Genomic DNA, 25,921 nt, shown 5'->3' on the forward strand with positions numbered 1-25,921 from the left:
ATAGGTTTGTATTGTCCTCAAATGTAATGCGATAGACCCTTTTGTCATACCTTATTTCATTTGTATCGTTGTTCTTGCAATTACGATTATAGATTATATAGAGTACAATTATGTTTTATGTATTTTTGACTCCGACCGGATTCGAACCAGTGACAGTGACGCCAAACCGGGGCTAGGAGGTGTAGTCCAGTGTGTGTATTATTAATGTAGGGAATTTGGTTTATAATTGCATAAAATTACATAAGTTAGCTAAAGCCCAATTAATGTGGAAGAAACAAATGGCAACAGAACGTATGGCGATAACAGTTCTTCAGGTTAATTATTTATATTTATCGATTTAGGTGATTGGTGCTTAAAGAAATTAAAACATCCTGAAAGTAACTTCATAATTCAGTCATGTTTAAACAATTCTAATGTTATAAACTATAATTTCAATTTGAAAGAGAGAACGCTCTTACGAAGTGCCAATGTTCATAGGGTGCTATAAGTTTCCGGAACTGGCCACTTACATAAACAATATTTAAAATGTAATTACAACATTTGAAAATGGAACTCTTTGGCTGTAGAATACAGTTTGTTTCATATGACTGTCACATTGTTTTTACATTGTGGCGTCATTTTAGAAATTGGTTGTCTACATCACTATGGATTTAACTCGTGAAAATTTTCGTAGTATGATTTTCTACGACTTTAAGTGTAATCTAACAGCTCAGCGGAGCTTCGCTCGGCTTCAAACTGCTTTTGGCGATAAAGCATCATGCAAGACGACTATTTATAGCTGGTTTGCAGAATTCAAACACGGTCGTGTAAATCTCAGTGACGATTTGGTGATAGTCGTCCGTTCACTGTAGTGAACAACAAAAACATCGATGCTGTGCGCCATATGATCAAAACAGACAGGCATGTGACATACCATGAGATTCGAGCATCTTTAGGCATACGCATGAGTCAAATACAATCAAAACTACACAAACATTTGGATGTGAAAAAGCTGTGCTTTCGGTGGATCCCACACAATTTGACTGAGGCAAAAAACGGATCGGGTCACTTGGTGCAATGCCATGCTTACCAGATTCAATGAAGGGGCGCCAAATTTGGTGTGGGACGTAGTAACAGGTGATGAAACATGGATTTATAGTTACGATCCCAAATCAAAGCAGAAATCGAGCGTATGGGTCTTTCGAGATGAGCCGAAACCAACCAAAGTGGCGCGCGTGAAAAGTGCCTCTAAGCGGACGATTGCTTCTTTTTTTAATAAAGCTGGACACTTGGCTACTGTTGCTTTGGACAATTGTTGTACTGTGAATAGTGATTAGTACACGACCATTTGTTTGTCGGAAGTTATTGACAAACACCGTAAAAATAACCGTACACGCCGTATCATCTTGCACCACGATAATGCCAGTTCACACACGGCCTGATATACAAATGAATTTTTGAAGGTGAACAACGTTGACCTTATGAGCCATCACGCGTACAGTCCCGACCTGACACCTTGTGGCTTTTATTTATTTCCAAAAATTAAGAACCAGTTACGCGGTCAACGATATTTTTTTCTTACTTTTTCCGGAAACTTATAGTGCGCCTCACGTATTAGTTCATTGTGTGCCTCTCCTAGGTGGGCTATGGCAAAATAACAGCAATGGTTTGTATTGTCCTCAAATGTAAGGCGATAGGCCCTTTTTAACCGACCTCAAAAAAGTTGGAGGTTCTCAGATTCGACTTTTTTTTTGTATGTATGTTACGCGATAACTCCGGTATTTGTAAACCGATTTTCATGATTCATTGGAAAGAGGGTACTCCATAGTGATCCTATTTAATTTTGAAGAAAATCATCCACCTCTAAGGGTGGTTGCTCACGCATGAAGATTCATTTTGTTAGATAGCGCCTAAATTTTATTATAAGGAGCAATTATTTTAATGGTTGATTTTGCTACTCTTCAATTCAAGGCGTTTTTCTCTCAATATACTCTGAGTAGTGAAAACCGATTTTTATTATCTCTTGTGTCAAGTCCCGTATAGTGGCGAACTAGGGGATGAATCTTGGTTTACGCACTTTCCGGTAACCGATTTCAATAAAACTTGGTAATTATATGCAATTCAACGTACTTTTGAGGTCTGTTTTTTTAGTACTCTGTACAGAGATTATGTCATGCTTTATTTCATTTGTGTCGTTTGTTCTTGCAATTTCTGTTTTATGTATTTTCATATTTCGAGGACACTCGACGTTACGATATACGATATCTATACAAAGGCATATACAGATGTAGAAGTACACGTTGGATAATAAAAATTTACATTACCCAGAGCGTATAATTGAAATATATGTACATTACAAAGTACCTAATTTTCTAAATAAAACGACAAATTATATGTCTGTATCCATAATGGATATACGTACATGCTTTATACAAAAGAGACAGTGGCGAGGCCAACAATAATTTTCAATTATAAACGCATTAGCAGCAACCTACACCGACTTATTTACATTCTGTACACGGGTCAAATCGACGATTATTTACAACTTATAAAGGTCATTTAGCCAGTCTTATGCACATTGATATACAGTACAAATTGATAATCTGTTATTTACATTAACAAAAAACAATCGTATTCAGCTAATGTTAGGCTATTTCCTCTATGAAACGTGATAATTGATATATTATTTTTTTATCAACTTATTTTTATCAACGTAAATATATTGTCTGATCGTAAAGCTAATAGCAGATTGATATCAATTAAGTGTTATTATTGATACAAAGATCGAATAAAGACAAAGAACAATTTCTTCAATCCGACTTGACGTTCGAGTGAACCAGCGACTTTACGCCAAACCGGTGCTACGAGGTCTAGTCCATTCTGTGTATTTTTAATTTAGGGAATTGGGTTTATAATTTTTTAAATCTTCATAGGATTTAAGATATTTAATTTAGGATATAAGTTAATGAAAGTCCAATTAACGTGGGATAAACAAGCGGCGACAGATTGCAGGTTAATTATTTTATCGATTTAGGCATTGGTGTTTAAAGAAATTAAAACACAATATAAATAGAAAATGGCATCAATAGCAAAATGTTTAACAATCCTGAAAGTAACTTCATAATACAGTGATATTAAAACATTTTTAATGTTATAAACCATAATTTCAATTTGAAAGAGAGAATGTTCTTACGAACTAACCACCTAATTCGTCCAATTGGAAAACGTTTTATCGATTGTTAGAGTTGCAAATTCACGGATCATAAAACGGCATCGTAAAATGCGCTGGCGCAGCGCAACGAATGCGCCCGAGTCGGTGATCGTGCGTTTTGCAACCATAATGCAATCGGTTTTCTAATAAATTATTCGAAAACGATACTGGTTTCGAACTTAGGAATCATATAATTTCTTGTCATATAGTCGCATAAAGTCTTTGTTTTAAAAAGCTAGTTTACTATATTTTGTTAGTCTAGCGATCGTGTATCAAAATTTGTTTATAAATTTGCTTTTTACATATCGTCAATTAATTATTTAATATTAATTTTTTATTATTTACGTTTTACTTCCTTGATATTTATTAATTTATTTTTTGTTAAATGGCCTACCGCCTAACTGAGTCGGTTCTTGAGGTACCTGCGCGGTGCTTGGGGTTTGACAGTTTACGCAACAGATATGTCGCCTAGTACACGGGATAATTTCAACAATATTTTTCTGGTGACATTCAATTACAATTTGAGTGAAAATAGAAAAATAAAAATACCATATTGTACAGTGAGTATTTCTTTTTATGATATCAAGTGACGGGATGAACTAGTCGTGCGCCTGGTGGTAAGCAACACGCCTGTCCATAGCATTTGCAGTGCCATTCAGAACCTTAAATCGCAAAGATCTGAGTGGCACTGCCACTGCGCCCGTCACCCAGAGACATATGTTGACAAGTTCCGTATGCCTGTAATTTCACCAACACCCTTACCCTTCAAAACCGGAAAGAAATAATATTCACATTACTTGCTTGGTGGCAAAAATAGGTAATGTGGCAGTAATTCCCTGGATGAACTCTTTCACAAGGAACTCTACTGCTGCTATATAACTATGTATATATAATTTGTGATGCATTCATGAATATTTAAAAAATATATAAGTAACCGAATTTCTCAGAAACACACACAACAGTAAAGATTAAAGCAGAAGGCAGCGACTCGATAGCATATCGAATCATCCCATTCATCTGTAGGGTAATCGATCCATTTTGCGGTCACTCGCATCTCCCGGCTTCCTGATTTACGAATTCGATGAACTGTACTGTAAAAACCATACCGTGTTTCTCTAGAGACGTTTGTATACTCTGTTGTAAGTACATTATTGTCCACTAATGATAATAATTTTCACGGTCGACTGAACGCACTCGGCAGTTGGACCTTATTATAATAAATTAACGGTGGCGTGCTCTAATGGGCCCTCGTAATTACATCGAATATTACAAACTGCTAAAGGGTCGTCAAAAAATCGCCAGATGTGGATTGTTAAGGTAAACTTTGTCTGATTTTTTTAGTGACAAAAGCATTGATAATTAATAAATACGAGTACCTATGCAAATAAAGCTACTTCAATGACGGGTCCGGAATTTTGATTTAAATTACTGACTGGCATTTGAAATCCATGTGTCCACGTCCATGTATTATTGAAAACAAAACATGTTACACCTGGTTTAATCCGTCAAAGTGCATGTGAGTGAATGTATGATATACCTTCAGTATTTATATACCTAATGTTTGACCGGACACAGTAAAATTTTTTTTTACAATATCAAGTGACGGGATGAACAAGTCGTGCGCCTGATGGTAAACTACACGCCTATCCGTAACAGTTGCAGTGCCACTCAGAGCTTTAAATCGCAACGATCTGAGGTGCACTGCCATTGCGCCCGTTACACTGAGACATAAGTTGAAAAGTCCCACGTGCCTGTAATTTCACCAGCACCCTTACCCTTCAAAACCGAAACATAGGAATGCTGACGTTACTTCTTGGCGGCAGAAATAGTAATCTTGGCAGTACTTCCCTGGACGAACCTTTCATAAAGAACTGCTACTGATAAAACTATACTTGTTTTGTGCATGTCAGCTTGTATACAACTTGATTTGTACCACTTTAATATTTATCGAGTATTTAGGTTTTCACGATTGTTATACCTACATAGGAAATGAAACTCAACCGAGTCAACCAGCCGTTACTTGTAAAGGGCCCGATACGTTGTTTAATTTCGATAAACAAATATACGCAAATTTGGATCCGAAAATTGTTTCATTTACTTAAATGTTTTCTTAAGTATCATCGACAAAATGAAAGTAAAATAAATAATCAGCTTACTTCAGCTACTCGAGAACCTTTGATGAGGTATTTGTCGAAGCTATGGTCAACATACGCGGGTGGCAAACCGCAACCACGCTCCTCTGCTCGACTGCGCTAATTCTTCACGCGTTATACCCTTAATTCTCAGCGTGCGTATTCAATAGCTATATCTCGTACTCCGTAGAATTATAAAATAATGTTTTATATTGTTTTCGATTATAGGTAATTTTAAACGTTTCTGTCGACTTTTGTACATAAGAAATGTGGATGTATTATTATGATACTTGAAACTATATATATTCAGAACAATGTCATAAATATTGAATGGCACGCCACACATATACATATATGCCACAAATCTCGTTTTGAAGATTGTACCAAAATATCATGTGTATACGTAACATTCTAAGGTATATTTTAAAAAAGTGACTCATTGTACGATAGTCCACGCAAAGGTTCCACGTTACAAACCAATGCTCATACAATGATTTACAGATCCTTAACGCGTATCGATTACTTAACAGTTACATAATTCTGTGCACGTTGGTCAATATATTAGGGTTGTCACCGCCTCTAACACAAACATATTTTCATATTTAATTTTATTAGACTCGGTACAGACAAAGTCTTGGAATGGTGTATTAAATTCTGTCTTAGTAGAAATTTATTGGTCATCAACAAATTAAGGGTTTAGGTAATCTATTACCTTCTATATTTTTTGATAAAGGAGTACTTTAATTTTAAATAAATATTTAATAAAGACCGAAATATTTTGTTTAATAAATTTAATACAACTGTATTAAATTTTAAGTTTTAATAAGGGGGGTTCGAAATAGAAAGGTAAGTAATGTCGAAGTAACGAAGGAAGTGCAGTTCGATCGGGTGTTGACCGCAGAAAGCTTTGCTAAGGCTTCGTATCTTCAGGGACACGATCCCGAGAAATCGAGGATGTAGAACAATATACAAATAAATTAGACCGGTTTAACGTCACGCGTCCCCAAGACGCACGGTGAATCATCTTAGTAAAAAAATATATAACCTTCAAAACTTTTATTAATGGTGGATGAAAACACAATGCGTTAAAGACACCGAGCGGTATGAGTCGTCCATATAAATACACGGAATCTGTGTTCCGACCGACCCGCATTCGCTCTCTCTGTGTTTCACTTAAAAGTCTTCCAATGGCGTTGTAACAAGGTATATTCACTCAGTAATTCAGTTAATAAAATGTCAGATTTACATATGGAAACTTCTTTTTTAGGTGTATAGTAGAAATGATTTATGTTCACATTTACTTATTTTTATTCGTTGAATATATTGTCGGATCATATAAACATTTATATTATTCAATGGTTTTTTGAAGTATAATGACTTAGCTATATTTATTTTAAACTACACTTTTTATTACAGGTGTAAAAGATGATTCAGATGATGTATCAAGCAAGAGTTGCGGCGGTGATGCTTCAGCGCTCGCCAAGAAACAGCGAAAGGCAAGAACTGCTTTCACAGACCACCAACTGCAGACTCTTGAGAAGTCATTCGAGCGGCAGAAGTACCTCAGCGTCCAAGACAGGATGGAGCTTGCCGCGAAGCTAGGACTTACAGACACGCAGGTCAAAACGTGGTACCAGAATCGAAGGTGAGTTAGTGCTTTAATTAAATTTATAATATTCCCTTTCGAGTTCATACTGTGACCGCATTAATGAATAAGAGTTTTCTTGTAGACTTTCAAAGAAAAGAAACTTTATTTCTACCTACGACGTACTGTGATTTCCCAAATTATTTATGTAAACAATTCTAGCACTGTTACACGTATTACTGACAGTAGCAGCACGATAGATGGACTTAAAAAAACAATTATCAAAACGTTTTAGGATTGGTATAAGTTATAAGATATAGTCGTCTTTAATCTCGCCTTTTTGAAAATTAGTTATATACACAGTAATAAATGTAATAGTATTATCTTAGTATAACAAGAATAAGACAAGTATGGTAACTCCATAATCCGCTACTCGCTTTGTATAGATGCACACATTCGTATAATAATAAATGGCGCGTAAGATGAAGCGCTAAGCATTGCGAGATTATACGAATGTGTGCGTCCACAGTACGCGGCGGACGCACACATACTCTGTTACGTTTGTATGGAGTTACCATCTTGTCTTATTATACTATGGTATTTCTAAAGCTTTCTGATTTACATAGTTTATCTTTCGTATCCATTTACCAGAATCGCTGTTACTAAATTACCCATACTCTAACCACTATCCACTGTCACTTTTACATTGACACTCATCTCTATTAGTTTGAGAGGCGCCTGTGAGATCGGCGGCGTCTCAAAGCAATGCTGAGTCAGCGTCTCTGCTACTGGCGGACACATGTATCTTGTAATCTATTGTCTTTTAAAGAACTTAGACCCCAACTGTGGGAAAATAAAATACTCAATAATTAGGTATCAGAATAAATTTCGATTGTACACCTGCTTCAAGTGTATTTAAGTATAGTAACATTTTTAGAATTATTCTTGCAGTTTTTCAGGAACAAACTATAGCTAAATAAAGAATATTTTATTTATTGGAAAAGATACTTAAATCGCGTATATTTCTTTTTTCGAACAAACCAACACTTAGGGTTCTTTGCAGGTCTCATGGCTAAAGCTGACTAAGATGGTGAATGATGAAGAGTATCGATAATTTTTTTTTTAATTTTAAATATAAGTTATTATGCGGAACAGCGACGATAAACCTTTACAGTTTTGTGATTATTTTTTATAAGTCACAGCAAGAAAAATAGATATTTTTAGGGGCGAAAAATGTCGTAATTTACTTTTTGCCGTTTTTTTCCTTGTTATTTATTTACTTTGTATTTTACATTATAAAATCATAAAATTAAGGTTTTATTTATTATTGCAAAAGTAATAATTATAATTTTAAATAATTTTGGTCAGTTGTAGTATACATTTACGTCATCGTACATAAACTTTTACTATCTTTCAGTATAAACTCGCAAATTCAAATTTAACCTATTTCTTAAAAAGAACAAACGGTTAATAAACCAAACGAACATTTTGGTAACAATGGGCATTTCATACAGAGTATGTGGGCAATCCATCCGTTTTAAAATGTATTTTATGTTGGCAATTTCACTTGCAGTTCTTAAAAAGGCAAAATGTAAAGTAAAATTTAATACTAAACAATATTTTATTTCTTTAAAATATAAGTAATGGTGGGGAACCATTATGACGGACGGTTACGGGATTACTTTCATTTATTAAATAAACTATTCAAACATTTTGGTAACAATGAGCATTTCAAACCAGCAAATCTATGCAATCTATACGTTTCAAAATAATATCAAACGGCATAAAGCATTTTGTGTCCGAGCGTCCGGTCGGCAATATCAAAAACAAACGCGAGTAATTAGGGCCGGCCGCCGCCGCCACAAAAACTGCGGTAGCTAAAAACAAACTACATTAATTTACTATTGATTCCATGGAGTTTTTAATCAAGTGAAACATGATGACTATTTGTAGATTGATTGTTTGTACGTGTTTTAATTAAACACGATGTATAACTTAGGAAATATAGCTATATATAAATAAAGCTATATGTAATTATACACCTCTACAATCAAAATTGGGTAAAAAAATTGTAGGCGCAATAGGTTCCTAGCTAAGGACTGTTGGTTTATGAGTAGATAAATGACAGGGATTTTTTTAAATTATAGGTTTATACCAACTTTTTCGTACCTACGTATTCTGTAGTCTCTGCAGTATTTTTTTTAAGCTGATAGGTAGTTTTCAACTTGACAGCATTACAAATATCAAATATTCAAAGTGCTCAATGCCCGGGTGCGGGAGCGTTCCGGCGCCGCACACGGTGCTGTGCCCGCCCCGTCTGCCGTTTTTCAATCGTCGCATCTTTTTGCTCTGGTTTTTGTTGATTTTCTATAATTTCTCTAAACTAATGTTTGGCCTTTGATTTTTCGGTTCGTGAAAGGGTGTGAAATCGGAGTTAATTGAAGAATGTAATGGTTTTTGTCTGCGGCCATTTTCTCCTTTCTGTTTTTCTACCGTGTCTACATTTGGACACAGTAATTTTTATCTTAAACTAGCATTACACGCTTTTGTGTCCGATAATTGTTGGTTTACCTTAAAAAATATATTATACTTTGTAACAGAAGTAATTGGTCTTAATTGCAGCTCCAACCATTTGCTATTTAGGCCATTCATTATAAGTAACCATAATTGCATAGACAAGATTTTTATTACGTAGTTAATTAGCAATTGTTATCTACAAACAATTAAAATTTGATCATTTGCTTTACATTATAGTAACGACGAGTAGTTTCAATGTGTATGTCGAATCTAGATCAATGTGTTTTTAACAAGTAATCATATACAAAACAGACTGAATCACTATGTTGAAATAGCTACTTATATGTTTTCGCGTACATACGAAATAATGTGACTGGTAAATAATTTTAGTAGCAGTAGATCTTTTTGTGAAAGTGTTTGTCCAGGGAAGTATCCCATCTTAGCTATTTCTGCCGCGAAGCAGTAATGTGTGCACTACTGTGTTCCGGTTTTGAAGGGTAGGTGCTGGTGAAATTACAGGGATACTTAATTGTCAACTCATGTCTCAGGGTGACGGGCACAGTGACAGTGCCCCTGTGATCTTTGTGATTTCTAGATCTGAGTGCCACTGCAACTGTTATGGATAGACGTGTTTTCTTCGTCCCGTTACTAGGTATCATAAAAAAAAAACTTCAAATAATTTTATTTTGTGTAATAAAATAAAAGCAATCTGAGTACGTTATTTTTCACAATTATATATTTTTTATTATCAATAAATCAGTCAATCATATCTTTTCGGTAAAAATAAATATGTATTTAATTTTGAAAGTTTAAGCCACATGAAATTAAGAGTCCGATTCTATCTAATGTTGATTACAGATTACCAAATTTTGATTTTGATAAAATTTGACATTGATTTTACTCGTTTGAATTTATTTGAAAATGATGTATGAAATAAAATCAACCATAAACACAATACTATACAAACACTTAATACCGTATGGTATATATCTGTTTGTGGTGCACCATTCATCATTCAATATAGAAAAATAATAAAAAAAACGAAACGATGAGTGTGAACACTTCGTTACAAGGTACTTTGACGCTTCTAAAACTTAAGTGGGTGCCTTAATTCCTCGATAAGTACTTCCGCTTTTCCTTATTTGGAGCAGCCTACGGGGAAGATCATCGTACTTAATAAATGTTGAATAAGGTCGACTATCGTGAACATCATTTTCATTACCTTTGCTTCATCTAAGGAGTTTCTATGGCTACCAATTCCAAAATGTTATAGCGACGTGTGAACGGCTCCCGAATAAGCAAGTCATGGCCGCGCCGACGCCGCTCTGCTCTCTGTTCTCTCATTATGTTACCCCGCCAACACTAAATTGACACCGTATTTATGAATCCATCGATTTATTTGTTTAATACTTTTAGAATATGACTCATGGTATGACGGAAATCTGAAATTAGCTTAAAAATACGTATACTGAAAAAATACTAAAATTTTATTGGCAGAAAAAGAACTTTTTCACCTCACTACCTCGGAGAGGCTTTCTTTCTCATTAGATATCTGGGCGCAAAAGCGTTTTTGCTAGTGTGGACTAGTGAGTGTGAAGGTTTTTGAAATTCGAACTTGACGATGGACAGTGGTGCACCTAACTTTTTCTTTCGATAAAAAAAAACTAATGACACGTTCTACTACGCGATTTATCATGCATTATATATATATGTAATATAAATCCGTTGCCATATTTTATTCTTATTAATGTTGACATTAGATTGACAACTATAACTTATTTAAAAAAATTTTGTTTATTAAATTATTTTGTTATAGTTCAACTGTATTTTCTTTCATGTATCATTTTCTTCGTTATAGTGAGGTGAAAAGTTGTGTGTTTCGCTCGGCAGCAAAGTTGTTTTGCGTCTTGTGCCTTGAAACCCTTGCTACGCTCAGGAATCTATTTTTGAATCTTAGCTTCCTTCGCTTGCTCAGGTTTCAATACAAGCACTAGCGTCAAACAACAACTTTGCGACCTTGCATAACAAATAACTATTAATAATTTAACATTGTTTGATTTTATTATTGATACAAAGATCGATTTACACAAAGAAAATTCTTTCGATTTGACTGAACTTGAATCAGCGTTGTTGCTTACATAGGCCACCGTTTTTACCAACTGAGAACAGGCCGTGCTAGCACATAGAAAAAACCGTAAGATCTGTGGATTCAGACTGTAGTACTTAGTTGGTATCAATAATAATAATAACTAGTGGTGTATTTTCACAAATAAAATATATGAATGTCATTGTAGTAAAAATATCAGGATATTCAATGAAAATCAATACCGCAATCTATTGATTTTCTCGCCTATTGAGTAGTACATTAAATCATATGTACAAGTTAACAACACAAATAGTACCTACCTTTGCTACGTATCTGCATGTTTGATTTTATAATTCGGTTAGGTACTAAAACTGAATAGATAGCGTTTATTTATGTGTAGAAGCCGTGGTAGCCTAATGGTTCGACCTAGTCCCTCTAGAGGTCGTGGGTTCAAATCCGGGCTCACACCTCTAAGTTTCCGGAATTTATGTGCGAAATTTAATTTGAAATTTAAAATGCACTTTTCGGCCAAAATGGGGAAAAACATCGTGATGAAGTTCAGAACTCTCGTAAGCCTTGTGTAGTAACCAACCCGCATTGGGTCAGCGTGGCGGACTATGGGTTAAACCTTCGCCTGAGAGGAGTCTCGTGTCTCACAGCGGGACATGTACATGGTTGATGATGATATTTATATGTTTGCCGACTAAAGTGGCCCAGCAGCTAGCACTATGGGCGCCAGATGAGCAGACATACCATTTGGGAAACAAATTTATCCGAACTAGTTCTGATCTGGGTATACTGGGTAGTGCTTCGGTGAATTTCGTAGCTCTGCAATACTAACTAGTACAGGGGATTGCCTAGTTCAAGACCACGTAATTTTCATACGGCGTTGTAAGCCGAAAAATCCTAGTACAAAGATCTATAACAGACAAGAACTTCGTCGACCTGCTTACTCAACCTGTAGCTTAGTTGGCAGAGTGACACAACGGTCCCGCACGGCCGCTAGTTAATGTCTTGTCGGGTGGAAGGAATTTTTCTTCGATTTTTGAATTAATTATAATTTTCATAGTTGTCTAGCACATTTTACATGCTGTACCTTTCGATAATATAAATGTATGTATAAATAGTATGACATTAAAATAAATGGTACCCTTAAGATCGCCTAAAATTATTATTTAACAAGAAAAGAAAAATGAACAAAACAAACACGCAGTTGGCACTTACGAGAAGTGAAATCATGTTCGCCGAACAGGTAAAGGTTTAACGTTAGCGCCGGGGAATATTACCCGAGCCTTTAGTCAAATGAAAGGTTGCGACGTGTGATTCAGCACAATCGTTAAATGGTGCCACTGCTGGACAAAGGCAGATGGGGATTTGGAAGGTCACGACTCACGTGATCTTTTAAATTTGCCTAAATTATGAGTCGGAACTTAATTTCCGTATCAAACAATGATTTTTAAGGGTTTTTGAAATAAATACCTTTTATTTCTCTTCTCGCTCTGTATAACTCAACTTAAGATATTTATTTTTCAAAAGACTACAAAATCACTTAGCGAGAAATACAAGTTAGGATAAAACTTCACTCTGTATAAGTAACGTTTTATACAATACATAGTTATACGTGTTCACAAAATATTCAAATTTATAGCCTTCTAAAACTGTTGTGTTCTAGTGATAAGAAAAAACAAGGCACCAATTGCATATCAATTCCATGTAATAATTTATAAAAAAAAGTCTAATTTTTAAACACATTAGGTACGTTTCTCCAATTTTCGTATTTTCAAGGTGGAAGAATGTTCATCATACAGGATTTTTCGTCTCGAATACTTGAGTATATATATTTAGATATTCTGATAGCTCATTTTAAGTTATTTCATTATTATTTTGTATGTACAAGGTGAACGTAAAATATTCCCAAGTATTATAGGTACATAGGTGGGTATTACATATTATATTTCGGATTACGCATATTGTAACACGATAGTATTATAATATGCGTAATCCGAAAATTTACGTTTTCGGGGTATAATATCGCTTTCCATATCAAAACAAGAACCATTTTTAATAATATGAAGTGACGGGACGAACAAGTCGTTCGGCTGAGGTAAGTTACACGCCTGACCTTAACAGGTGCAGTGCTACTCAGAGCTTTAAATCGCAAAGATCTGAGTGGTACTGCTACTGCGCCCTTCACCCTGAGTCATATATTGACAAGTCCCATGTGTCTGTAATTTCACCAGCACCGGAACGCAGTAATGCTGACATTACTGCTTGGTGGCAGAAATAGGAAAGGTGGCATTACTATCCTCGACGAACTCTTTCACAAGAAGCTTTATTGCTACTAATCGATCTTTGTATTAATAGGTATAACAAACAAGTAAGAGTAACTTCACAAAAAATATCATGGTAGTAAAACATATTCAATAAAAATTTCTATTTTGTCGGTTTCCTAAACAAACTACTTTTTGGATTCCTAATTTAGTAAAAAAAAAATCAAATACTCACGTTTTAGTAAAAGTTGAAAGTGATTTCTACAAGAGCGTTTTCAATTCCGTAGTCGTAAAGCGGTGGCGATCTTTTGCAGACCGTTTAGTCGCCGACTTGTAATCCTGTGATTGCTTTGCGACCGCCCTAATGACACACTCATCTCCTTCACTAAACTAATGTATCTACCATACTATACATATTAATACTATGTTGATTTGGCGTATACGTATGTTTTGGAGGCAAAACACACGAAGTTAATTGTTAAGAAATACCTATGCCTAATTAAAACGTTTAGTTTGAAGTTTTAGAAAAGAACTTTTCTGATTGTTCCTTTCGGGTGTTCTGAGTAGAGCCCCGGAGAGAATATTGTTACTCTGGTACTCATAATACAGAGAAATCCCTAGTTTGATACCAGGTAATTTCTGTGGTTGTTTTTTTTCATGATAGCAAGTGACGTGACGAACGAGTCGTGAGCCTGGTGTTAAGCGACACGCCTGTCCATAGGAGTTGCAGTGTGACTCAGAGCTTTAAATCGCAAAGATCTAAGGAACACTGCCACTGCGCCTCTCACCCTGTGACATAAGTTGACAAGTCTCATTGTCTAGAATTTCACCAGCACTCGTTGTTCAAAACTGGAACTCAGTAATACTCACATTACTGCTTAGCGGTGAAAATGGATAAAGTAGTAAGTAGTACTTCCCTGGACGAGCTCTTTCACAAGGAACTATTCTGCTACTAAACTTATTTGGCACACTATTATTATTATTATAAATTTATTTTTCTTACAGTATATATTTTTAAGCAAATTTATTGTCTAATTTTTCTTCTCATTGATTACTCAGTGTTTGAATCGCAATATTTAAAACGATCCTTAAATAAAACCCTTAAATAAATTACAGAATCTTAAAAACCCTAACTTGTACCGTAACGTTTGTGCTAAAAATGCTTAGAGAGTAAGCAGTCGGGTTGGAGTGGTGCGCAAATTCGTATCATTTGCGTAAACGCGTATAAGCTCGTTTCGATGCTGTGGTTGCCTAGGTGTGTGACTGTGAATCCGTTCACACTATGCGAAACCGGTGATAAAAATCGACCTTCCAACCAACCATATTTTGCTTTTTAACTTAAATATATCCTTTTTTATGTATATTACAGGTTCCATGTTTAAAAGTAAACATAACACTAAGTGATTTACACTAAGTGACATATTTGAGTTAAAAAGCAAAATATGGTATTTTGACTTACAACCTTACGTGTGAGGTATTGAAATGCTCCAAACGAAATTTGGTCTAGATTGCATCACTGGGTATATATATACCCATGCATATCGTCATGCATATGCATGACGAGCATGACTGTCCCTTAGAGATATACCTGTATATTTATTAAATTATAGCATGGTTTAGAAAATGATCCCTGCCAAACAAATTAAAAATTCCTTGTTTTTGTATGGTAAGGAAAAACCATACAGTCTTATACAAGTCTTACAAAAGATACGTTAAATTAACTAACAGACCAGATTATTCCATGACATAAGCCTAAATATTAGAAATCTAACCTACTAATTAAAAGAAAATCTAATGTAACCAAGAAGAAAAGGTAGTAGTAAATTTTTTCGTACTTTCAAACAAGTTGTCTAATTAACCATTCTGCTGGCAGTATCCGGACGTTATATTATAATTTTTTTCAATAGGTATATTAATTTTCTGACAATTTTCGCGGGAAAGCGTTATGCGTTAAGCGTTTAACGTAGCCATTTAAAAAAAGAAACAACAGAAGAAAAGGATTGGCGACACCTATCAATAAAAGAAAAAACATATAATAAATAATGTCGACAGTTAAACCAGCTGTCAAAAAGGTTTTAGTTTATTTATGGGGTCCTCTGTAAAATATTACATCTCCCACTTTTTATAAGTATGTATTGCTTGAGCGACATCGTAGCATCTATTTTGTGCACAAAATTGTTATTTTCTAGTTAGTCATGTATATAAATAGGAATTATTTACTTATATAATAAAAAGAACAGCGAAATATCGATAATTTGTTTTTATTCTTATCTCGATTTAGGATTGCTATACTGTCTGTTGCATATTTTCATATTAGCATGACCTTATGACCGAGTTCATCGAAGGAAGTACAGTCAAGAGCACGTCAAGTTTGACACTTAAGACTTACATCCAACTCTATGCCGCTCATAAGAACGGTCCAAAGTACAAAGTGTCAAGCTTGGCGTGCTTTTGACTGTGCTGTTGTTACTTTAAGTATTATTGTCGCCAAGCAGTAATGTGAAATTACACGCACATGTGACTTGTCAACTTATGTCTCAGGGTGACGGGCATAGTGGCAGTGTCCTTCAGATCTTTGTGAAATAAAGTTCTGAGTCACGCTGCAAGCATTATGGACAGGAGAGTCGCTTGGCACCAGGCGCACGACTTGTTCGTTTTGTCACTTAGTATCACAAAAAAATAGCATATTTTTAGTTCCAAAGGTTTTCAATCTTAGAAATTGAAATTCCACTCGTGTGTACACTACACACATCTGTAATGACATAATACGCAGGTTCCGCGGGTAGCTACCAAGAAGCAGACTTAATCGGTTATGGCGAACCCTCCAAATTACACCTCCAGAGACACTGGAATCGAACCAAGGACGCGCAGGTCGCCTGGCTTATCATTTAACCACAAATAATTATATTGCAAATGCCATTTCAGCTTTGGCCGGATTTTAATATGAGGATTGCCAAAGCAATTAGAATTCGGACTTGTAATTTAGTATACTAAGTTTAGGTCGTGATTCAACATTTGGTTTAGGTCGGTTTTTGATGCCTAAATGCTTTGATAGCAAAAAAAAAGGTATTCCATGAAACCTAAGTGGGGGATTTTAGCACTAAAGGTATTTTGCAATATTAAAAATTATTTTCTTGGATTAATTTTTATCCAAGCAAACCGACTCAAAAATATTTTTCTGCGACATAAATCCTCGCGTAAAAACAAAAATTCAACTCCAAACAATTCCCACAAGAACACTCGTACGCAAACATGTTTATGAACTTTCTAAGGAGTGTATAAATAACGTTCGAACAGAACCAAATTGGAGCGGACCACGGCGGTTGTGGCGGAGGGACGAAATGACTTAAGCGCGCCTCCGAGCAAACAGTTCGATCGATGAAAGCACTCTTTGTCTACCGGATACACAAGCCGAATTCGCATCACGTCGTCCAAACCCAAATCGAGATAAACAACCTCCCCCTCGGAGAGGTCGTAAGTGGGATCGTTTTACCGGACCATTTTCGTCTTTAACTTGAATTGTTAAGGCCCGTTTTCGGACGAACATCCTCGAACAACAATTGAATCAGTTCACGCAGCATCAAATCACTAAACCACTGGGCGGAGCGTACTCGGGCTCCGCCGGGGGACTGCGGGAGAGAGACGGAGAAAACCCGCTTTTAAGGTGCCGTGTTCGGGTTAAAAAGAGAGAATAGTATTGTCTGGTGAGACGTCTCGAGATGGCAGACGAAATTTAAGTGCGCTGTGAGAGCTTTTTGTTCGTAACCGACGGCAGCGGCAATAAAAAGAATAGTGTCACTGAGCACCGGGTAGATTGCCTCTCGTTCGCCACTTGACAATTAAATAAGTGCTCATGAATAACGTTCCTTATGAACACCCGTCATAATAAAATGATTAATGCCAGTCAGAACAGACGCTTTCTATCGATTAATTGTCAGCTACTGATAATTAAGATCGGCGTTTAAATTATCATACCATTACCCTTGTCTGCAATGTGTGCATGCATATAATTTATAGGTAGATAGATATCAACGCGTCTTTAGAACCGAATTCACTTTCAAGTTATTATAATTCGTTGGTTAATTTTGTTAAACTTTTACTTGATGGTAATAATAAATGAGAGGTTATAAATCATCAGATAGAAGGCGAACAAAACATCTGAACTCCCCCTAATTTACATTTAATAAAATTAAATGATCCATTTAGAGAAATTAATTAATGAGTTGGGCAGTGAAGCGTCTGCTAACAACCGCGGCTTGCGGCCGCGCTGGCGGGGTTCGGGGCCACACAACGAGGGCGCCCACAAAGGCCGATTACAATAACAGCAATGATAATGCGCATCGCAATAACATTCCCTTCGAATTAATAAAAACTCACTCGACGACAATAACCCACCACTTCGGAACTAATCGACAACTCCAGCCAAATTAAATTTTTCAAGTTCGGGGGAGTATTTTTATTGTTTGTTGATAATTGCGTCGGTATAATACAGATATGGTTTTTTTCTAAATTCATTTAATGAGACAATTCTCGATTATTACATAATTTATTAACTTTTGTGATTAATTATTCAAATGTAAAATATATGGTACTTTTTCAATTGGATATAATATGTACTAACGTACATCTAGCGTGGATTTTTATATTATAGTGTATCGAAGTTTCATGTTGCTTACACTGTAGTTTAATGTTATTTCGTTTTTACTAATACTAGTTTTATTACATTATGAATTGCAAACTATTAAATAGACCTTGTTCGCATGCTGTAATTAAGTTGTTTAGAGCACTACGCGGTTAAATGTAGAAACATCCCTACAGCAATATTGCTTAATTTATATGAATTCACCCTTTTCGAGCAAAGCAAAATAAATCAAATTAAGCCACTCGACTACGCTTCGTCGAGCACACGAGTGCCCAAGACGTTTTGTCAAATTTATTATTTTATTTATTTGTATTTTTTATTACTCCACGCACATTGCTATTGCTGCGTCTTCATTGTCCTCTCTAGTGCTTTGTGACAAATTTGATGACGATTCGGGACATTTGGGGTCATGTAAGGGTTACAGATCTATTGCTTTAGGGTACTTGTAAACGATAGTTTAGAGAATTTTAGACTCGATTGAAGCTCGTAATGTGGCATAAATCGTTTTTGTGTAATTCCTTGTGGGATTTCAACAACGGTTATCGATTTATTTGAATTGTTAATGGACCGTGAATGCTTTGTTAGATTTCACTGCAAAGATTGTAGTTTTTTAGCAGTAAATCATATGTTTGAAATATCAAACAGAGTAGAGTTCTAGTTCATTGCATGAAGTATATCTCTACATAAGAAAAAGTTTAAACGAGATTGCGATTCTCTATCTTGCCTTTTACAAATACTAATGATACTAGTCTATTGTAGTGTTGGTATGTCTGTAATATTCCGCGGTTAAAATCAAAGTCAAATAATCTTTATTTCATAGGTAAGCAAATTATACTGGAAATTGTCATACTGATTGAACTCTACTGCTCATTCGTAAGGCAGAATCCCATGAGAAGAATGAGCAAGAAGCTCTTTGTAAATGTACATTTGAATACATTTATCATTACAATTTTTAATTTAAACATCTTAGATCGAGACTACTTGCAAGAGCTAAACGGATCACCACTATGAATTTTTGTCATCCAAGTACGTAGAAGCTATACAATAATAACCTTTACTAAAAAGTTTTTGTTTCACTATAGGTACTTTAAACCTCGTAAATGGCAAATTTTGAATATCAATCGGAATCTTATTCAAGAAACGTATACATCGCACCTTAAATGAATTTGATACTGTATGAAGACGACTGTCAAGAATAGCTACTTTATTTTTATTCCTTGTACAAATGTCACTATTTTTCATAAAAAAATAATATGTTTCTTAACATAAATCACATTTTCATAAACGTATTGTAACGTGAGTGTAAGAATGTTAATAGCGGTAATAATAACCTCATTCTCTTGTCTTTAGGACGAAATGGAAGCGACAAACAGCGGTAGGGCTAGAGCTCCTAGCAGAAGCCGGGAACTACGCGGCGTTCCAGAGGCTGTATGGCGGGTACTGGGCTGGCGTGCCAGCGTACCCAGCGCAACCCGCTCCTGCGGCTGCCGACTTGTATTACCGCCAAGCCGCAGCCACGGCGGCTGCTGCTGCCTCCGCCACTGCTAATACGCTACAGAAACCTCTGCCATACCGGTAATGATTGTAAATCAATATCTAATTGGATTATGTAGTAGTAGTATGTAGCTTAATAACGTGTTTTCTGTTTAAGCACGATTCTAATATCTTTTTTATATTATGTAGTGACGCCTTATTTACATGTCGTAAATCTTCAATAGTTGTGTGGGTGGCTCAGACTTTTGACTCTTTGTTCTGGACGTTTATTCACATGTAATACTTGACAACAGGTTATATCCCGGCGCACCTTTGGCCGGAGTACCGCCTCTCGGGTTAGGGTTGCCAGGCCCATCGGCGCATCTTGGCTCTTTGGGAGCCCCAGCGCTGGGAGCGCTAGGGTACTATGCGCAGGCGCGGCGTACGCCATCTCCTGACGTAGACCCTGGCAGTCCCGCGCCCCCTCACCGCTCCCCCCGAGAACCCTCCATGGAAAGACGCACTGACGACGAGGAAGACGACGAACCTATACATGTTTAATTCATATGACTAAATACATTGCCTTGAAAAGACATTATGAACAACCATAAAAGCTAAAGAGTAATTTGTGAAACTTGTGAACATAAATTCAAAAAGACATTAAAGCGGACACTACAGACGTTGATTAATTTCTCCGTACAAAACGAACGCAGGACTACTTAATGTGATATCCGCGAGTGAGTCAAATAAGGAGATTAGTGGACATTGGTGTAAACGTGGAAAAACAGTGCTTGAAGTACGTTCAAACAAAAAGTGAAGAAGCCATCAAATTTTGGTAATCTTTAGTTGTATTACCTTCTTTGTTTTTGTATGGTTTCCATGAGTATCAACTTTCAATATTCTTATGTTGCACTAGAAAACTTTTCGCACTACATTCAGTTAACTGTAATTTGTTGTACATCTTATTTTGACCCACAGTTTTAAGAAGTCGATCGTGAAGTGTGGACAGTAGTCCAAATGTGATATTATAAGCTCTCACTATAAGAACGTATGTATAATATTATTCGATGTCGTGTACTAATAAATAGAAATTAACTTGCTTTGTAAGTAAATCGTAATTGCATAGAAAAACAAATGCATTCCATAGATGAATACTTAAATATTTTAAGTACGTTTTACTTCAGGAACTTGAAAGACATTCCCAGTGATAGGTACTTTTCTTAATTTCAGCTTCTGGAACAATGAAATTATTTGAGAATATTTTGGTTATTAAAAATAAACATTGGAATTTAATTTTATTCTTGTATTGTATAGAACAGCAAAAATATATTGTTCTTATTTTTAGAAAGGTCTATGGCACTCAAATATTTCGGTGAGGTCACTTTTAAAAAGCCATTTGAAATAGTAGAAAATCGAACAAAATCTCATGAAAAACTGATTGTGCAAACTGTATATTTAGACAAAATATATAACTATTCATATGTATGTATTGTTAGTATATAATACACAACATAAAGTATTAAATATACTGTAATAAAGTACCTAAAGCTATTATAGCTATGGCAACGTACTTAAGCATTCCGAAATGTGACATTTTATGTCTGATAGATTTTGTGGTGTTTTGTAATTAAAATGTTGTCAATTAATTTTTATTTTGTTTCCTTTATACCAAAGTACTTGTAACTTGAAACTTTGGCAACTATGAAAACGTTGAAAAGAACTATAAACAAGTTTCTATCGTACGCGTTTACATGTGATGTGATTAGTATAATGAAAATTATATTAAATGAAGCCGTGACAGCCTTATTTATGGTCTGACCTCTCAAGCAGAGGCTGTTGGCCCGAATTCAGACCTCTTCTGAGTTTTTCGGAATTCATGTACGCAATTTAATTTGATATTTACCATAACCTTTTCGATAAAAGAAAACAAAGAAGGAAGTCGAAGTAGGTTCACAACCCTCTGAAAACGTGTGAAATCATCAACCCGCATTGGGCCAACGTGGCGGACTATGACCTAAGCCCTAGCCTGACAGGAGACCCTTTTCCAGACATGAAACGTGTAAATGGGTTAATGTTGTTGGTTTATTGACATTAATTTCGTCCTCACAGAAGGGATGTGCCTACGATGATACGAAAACATATAAGTATTAGGATGTACCTAAGTACTAGTATTAAAACTCTTTTTCTGTTCTAATATCTTACAATTACGAGTGTGAGTGCATGATATACATTACAAGTAACAATGTTATTCCAGTAGTAGACTTAAAGTGATACGTCACACTTTTGTATTCGTATTGTACAATCGTTTTTGCACGTTTGCACTCAAATGTTAAGTTTTCTACTAAATTATTATTGTTTCACTCATTTATTATACAATTGACATTTAGCAAAAGGAAAACACAAAAGTTTCTGCTTATTTCTTAAATTTTTTTTTTTCGTGTAGACCTAAGTATCTACAGGTTATCATTTCGCTTCTATTCTGTAATTTTATATTATCGTAAATGAAACCTTTCTATTAATCACATACCTTAGTAGAATTTTATATTTTCATTTATATATTTAAAATACTGAGAGTCGGTGTGGAATATGCAGAAACTTTTACATAAAAATATGAACAGAACATACCACCTTACACTTACAACAACTGCTTACATTACAACATATATCGTGCAAAAACCAGTGTATGCGGCTACCTAACGTAGGCATCACAAATGGAGATAGCACACACAATTTAGCACGGTCCTATTAACGTTGGCGTGACAAGCGAGCGTTAGCCGCCGCAGCTCGGGTATTCGTTACAGCTACTTAACTGCTCAAACGAACGGGCTAAATGCATTTTTACTATTTAGCCATTTTGTTTCACCTACGACTCTTGAGCAACGAGCAACCACTATAGCCGGAAGGTGGGTAATATACTGATTATTATGCGGCGGTATCGTCTATGTTTTGTGGAAAGGATGTAAGCGACATTTCGTCGTTTTTTCAAGGGATCATGTTTCTATAGTCTGTTTTAAAACATTTACGTCTTGTTTTAAAATTCAATTTTGGATTTAATAAGTTTAAGTTTTAAAATTAAATTTAAAACAGATCGTAAATATTTTAAAAAAGTTGCTAAGATTTAAAACGTGCTGCCTTGAAATATCTACGAAATATCGCCTTTCCTACAAAACAACGACGATTATGTTCGAGCGATTAGCTCAGGATTCTTGTTACTGTAAGTATTTTTAAGTTATACAACACGGCTTAAAGTCAAACTGTACAACTGACTGAAGTGGTTGCTGTCGTTTGTAACATTAGCTATACTTCGGAAGTATTAAAGTAAGAAAATGGGGACAAAAGGTATGTTAACAATAGCGGTATAAGCGGTTGCTTATTTATCTACAATCTGTTGTTCGTTAACATTTAATGCACTTTTGTATAGAGTAAATCCCGCCACAACAGGATTTACGAAATTATGAAGTATACAATTAAGAACATTTAAATTAAATCTATTTTATTACACATAGACAGTGAAAAATTTAAAAACTTCAGACATCTAGATAATTTTTTTTTTTTTAATTTTTTTTTAATTTTTTTTAAAGTTTTGTAGTCCTAATATTTTTTTACCGAAACCATTGTTTACGTTTAAAAATGACGTTTTTAGCTGTTCACAGTACTGAGATCTAGTTGTCATATTTCTAGTCATCTTCAGACCTTTAGGATTATACGTAAAACATAATGTCGCACCTTTCAACTCGGGATTTAAGAAGCCGCTTCCATATTCGATAACGATTCACGACAAAAAGTGTACTTTAGGTATAAAAGCACCAGAATATTTGACCACTAGTTATCACCCAACAGCATTTTGTTTTTTTTTACCACGCCGCTTAGTCAAAATAACTTTAGTAGATAATGAGGCCTTCGTATTAGGTGCCTGTACTTGAGCGCAATTATAAGAACGACAAATGTGCGACAATTAGGTGAAACTTTGGTTCGCACTACTTGCACAGTAAATCCTGTCACCAGAACACACCAATATAAGTAAATACTAACCTCTTATCACATAAGCGTTCGTTTACATTATTAACTAACTGTCATCCTTTTAAATAAAAGGCGTTATGAGCTTCATTTATTCGTCGATGTTGCACAGATTATATATCTGAAATATAATCAAATGATTGTTCAACTATTACTTTGAGCAACTCATTACCGCGTCCTTTCGAAAACTTATGAAATATTATGAAACAGCAACAATAATAATTTGAATGATTGTGCCGGCCATATCAAACGGTCGAGTAATCGATGGCACGTTACAACATTTCACGTTGAAAAGTCACGGTCGTCAGAATCGCGTTTTATAAAATAACTTGTCCTCCCTCGCGTTTACACAATCGCTCCTTACGAACTTTCGCGGGGCTTTCTTTGATTTCCTTCGAACATTTTTAGTGGGCATAAAACCTATTTAAAAAGCAATCAGTCAGGGGTCGCTGATTGCTCGCGGAGCACGCCACTGGCCGTGTTCACAAAACGGAGCAATTAACAACGGCTGCCGCCCCCGCGCGCCTTCCATACCCCTGAGCTGATCTAATCGCAAAACGACCGTTTTCTGGAATCGCCTATACAAACTATTGCGTGTTCTACCGTATGGGGTTACGCGGTGCTACAGCACGGACTGCGCTTTGCCACTCGTAAAGATCGTTATTTGCTCATTTGCTTTGCGCACATCGCAGCTATCGTTTTTACTATTAGGGCGAATTCAAATTAGACGCTTGTGGCGCTGCAGTGACGCGTCTGTGGCGCTGCAGCCGCGCCACTACTAATTTTCATGTTTAATCTGCTAAAGTGCGTGTGTGTAGTGCTACAGATTTTTTTTATAATACCAAGTGATGGGACGAACATGCTTGGTGGTAAGCGACACGCTTCTCCATAACAGTTGCAGTGCCACTCAGTGCTTTAAATCACAAAGATCTAAGGAGCACTGCCATTGCCCCGTCACCTTGAGACATAAGTTGACAAGTCTCATGTGCGTGCAATTTCATCAGCACCCTTACCCTCCAAAATCGTAATCAGTAATGCTCACATTACTAATTGGCGGCAAAGTAGGTAAAGTGGCAGTACTTCCCTGAATAAACTCTTCCACAAGAAACTCTACTGCTTTTAAATATTATAGTTATATTTGTTACATTGTATGTATTACATCGTGCATCCATTAGTTCCAAGAAGTGCCTCTAATTACCCTTGCTCATATTTGGGTAAAGTTAGGAGATTCAAAATTTCATTCCAAAAGGTATCAATTACATTAACACTTATTTGCAAACGAAGCACATTTGTCTTATTAAGGTAAGCTAAACCACACGCAGCCGAATGAATATTTATATTCACTGATTGCTATACGTTTAATATGCACGAACACTTTTTGCTGCCATTCTCGCGCTTATGTGCGGATCTTGCGAGTAATTGAAACAGTGTTGCAAGTCCTACGGTAATACACAATATTACTTATCCGCTGAAAACGACGCTTCCTCAATAAAAATTAAGTAAATTGATAAATTAAAGCCAATTTTCAAATTGACTTGTTTTAATCAGAAAGATTTTTTAACATCCATTAAACATGCAACTACAACAGTGTATTACAGAAGTTTTACAAAAATCGAGTTCAAGAACAGTGAACGGACGAATGAATTTCCTTTCCAAGAAAGCACCTTCCGTTGTTTCTAGTTCTATAAATAGATATAAATATCTCTCTCATTGAAGAAACCCAACCATCAAATTAGCTACGTTTTGTGTATGTACAATTTGCCAAATATGAAAACAAACCTAATGTCGTGCTAATACGTATAAAAGACAGAAAGCTAACGAGTGTTTAGCTGTAAATCAATGGCCAAGTGAGGGGGTCCGGTGCGATGTAGATCCGTATCTGCTTCCGTCGGCGCCGCCGCCTGCCTCGTAATTACTCATTACAAGCGATTTTAGGCTTTTTGTCCACTGCTACTTATGTAGAATACGTAAATTACAGCGAGACAACTTGCCTCAGGCCTCGCAAGCCA

General features: G+C 35.8%; 1 protein-coding gene across 1 annotated transcript in view; it reads left to right on the plus strand.

Moving 5' to 3' along the window:
* LOC113232903 (homeobox protein B-H1-like) overlaps positions 1–21,415 on the plus strand; it is a 38,571-nt gene extending 17,156 nt beyond the window's left edge. The window contains exons 2-4 of the mRNA XM_026467796.1: positions 6,739–6,967; positions 19,773–19,997; positions 20,210–21,415. Of these exons, the coding sequence (XP_026323581.1) occupies positions 6,739–6,967; positions 19,773–19,997; positions 20,210–20,456 (701 nt within the window). The 3' untranslated portion in view covers positions 20,457–21,415. The remainder of the gene's footprint in view (positions 1–6,738; positions 6,968–19,772; positions 19,998–20,209) is intronic.
* Positions 21,416–25,921: the final 4,506 nt, after the last annotated feature.

The sequence above is a fragment of the Hyposmocoma kahamanoa genome, unplaced genomic scaffold (genome assembly GCF_003589595.1).
Source record: "Hyposmocoma kahamanoa isolate Upper Pololo Valley unplaced genomic scaffold, ASM358959v1 78, whole genome shotgun sequence".
Taxonomy (NCBI): Eukaryota; Metazoa; Arthropoda; class Insecta; order Lepidoptera; family Cosmopterigidae; genus Hyposmocoma; species Hyposmocoma kahamanoa.